Source organism: Chaetura pelagica, unplaced genomic scaffold (assembly GCF_000747805.2).
Source record: "Chaetura pelagica isolate M959 unplaced genomic scaffold, ChaPel_1.0 scaffold188, whole genome shotgun sequence".
Lineage (NCBI taxonomy): Eukaryota > Metazoa > Chordata > Aves > Apodiformes > Apodidae > Chaetura > Chaetura pelagica.
The window spans coordinates 1,477,928-1,479,557 of record NW_009954196.1 but is presented as its reverse complement, the minus strand read 5'-3'; the positions used below and the strand labels follow the sequence as shown (position 1 = coordinate 1,479,557).

Below are 1,630 nucleotides of genomic sequence, written 5' to 3'. Positions count from 1 at the left end.
AAACCAATCTAAAACCAGTCAGTTCAATCAAAACCCACTGCAAATACAATAGCTTCTTTGAAGCCATGGTAACACTTAAATATGGTTAAGACTTCAATGCAGAAATTTGGTTTGTTAGAAAGCTCAAGGGAGCTTTAGCTTCTCAAAGTTACAAAAAGGCAAAATCGTGTTTCACAGATACAGTCCACTGGAATCACCAACACTGGACAAGTAAGTACTTCAAGTCCTGAGATAACAAGAAATCTGGGCATCCTTTAGACAGTTTTCTGTTGTCCTTTCTTTCCAATCAGAGACTTGTGGATATGTGGTATTACACCTAAGAAAGAGCAACAATTAAGACCATGTTATTTCTCCTCAACTGCACTACAAAAAAAAAAAGACAGCATTTAGAAACCTCTAATCTGTTAAGAGTTCTTGCCACCTAGTTCATCACAGGCATAAATAAATTTACTTACCACCACCAGCAATTGTTGCCTTAATGAGAGAGTCCAATTCTTCATCTCCTCTAATTGCAAGCTGCAAGTGGCGGGGAGTGATACGTTTCACCTTCAAGTCTTTGGATGCATTTCCTGCCAGCTCAAGAACCTGAGAACAAGGTAATTTTTCAACTAAGATACACAAGTCAAGTGAGACAACAGCATTAGCTATTTTATTCTCTACACCAGACACACTGTTTGTGACATGAAGACAGTAAACAATGCCTCTTTGGACAGGGTTCCTCCTTTGGAGTTCTATATGTAGTTTCCCTAAAGGACAGAAAGTGTTTTACACAAATATGTTGTATTTGCTGTAATGTAAATTTTTATAAAATACTTCATACTTCTGTTTTTCCCTTAAGTTTGAACCAAAAGGTCCCATGTGTAATTTCATGGTCTCCTGACGTTAAGTCCTCACTTCAGACTAGCACAAAGCAACTGAAGAGTTCACAGCTCAGCCCAAACTGCCAAAATACAGTAGGATGTGGTCATTATGTCATTTACAAGAGCTGACTGACTTGCTCGCACCCCTTGCAGGAGCTTTACCTCAGCTGTCAAGTACTCCAGGATTGCAGCACTGTACACTGCAGCAGTGGCTCCCACACGCCCATGGCTGGTAGTCCTAGACTTCAGGTGCCTGTGGATGCGGCCAACAGGGAACTAGAAAATAACATGAGTAGGTTATGACAACAGAGACAGAAAGAGAAAGCCGCTACTCTTAGGCCCATGCTGGACAACAGAATGCCAGCGACTGAAACACATTTCAACACTTGAAACATCCAGCTGAGGACACTGCATGCCAAGCTCAATCAGCCACCTTAAAATTCTAACCACAAGCAGTATCAACAGCCATAAGGGAGCCTCTTTCCTCCTGTACAGATATGTAAAAGGCCTAAAAAAAAACGGGAGCCAGACACCAACACACACAAGCATCAAAGAGATGCCCGCAGCCCCCTGGAACACAGGCAGATGGCAGCGTGCAGCTTTCAGAAGCTACTACCAAAGCCAACCCGACTTCCATCCGCCCCCGCCCCAGTCCCCGCTCACCTGCAACCCAGCCCTCTGGGAGCGGGACACCGCTTTGGTCTTGGTCTTCCCGGAGTCCTTCCCGGCTTTTCCACCAGCCTGCGGGGCAGAGGAGCCGCGTCAGCCCA

At 44.5% G+C, this 1,630-nt stretch overlaps 1 protein-coding gene across 1 annotated transcript in view; it reads right to left on the bottom strand.

Moving 5' to 3' along the window:
- The window catches only part of LOC104393668 (histone H2A.Z), a 3,010-nt gene continuing 1,380 nt past the window's right edge, over positions 1–1,630 (bottom strand). Inside the window, exons 2-5 of the mRNA XM_010003182.1 lie at positions 1,524–1,601; positions 1,023–1,136; positions 456–585; positions 1–316 (exon numbers count right to left, since the gene is read on the bottom strand). Coding sequence (XP_010001484.1) covers positions 255–316; positions 456–585; positions 1,023–1,136; positions 1,524–1,601 — 384 coding nt within the window. The 3' untranslated portion in view covers positions 1–254. The remainder of the gene's footprint in view (positions 317–455; positions 586–1,022; positions 1,137–1,523; positions 1,602–1,630) is intronic.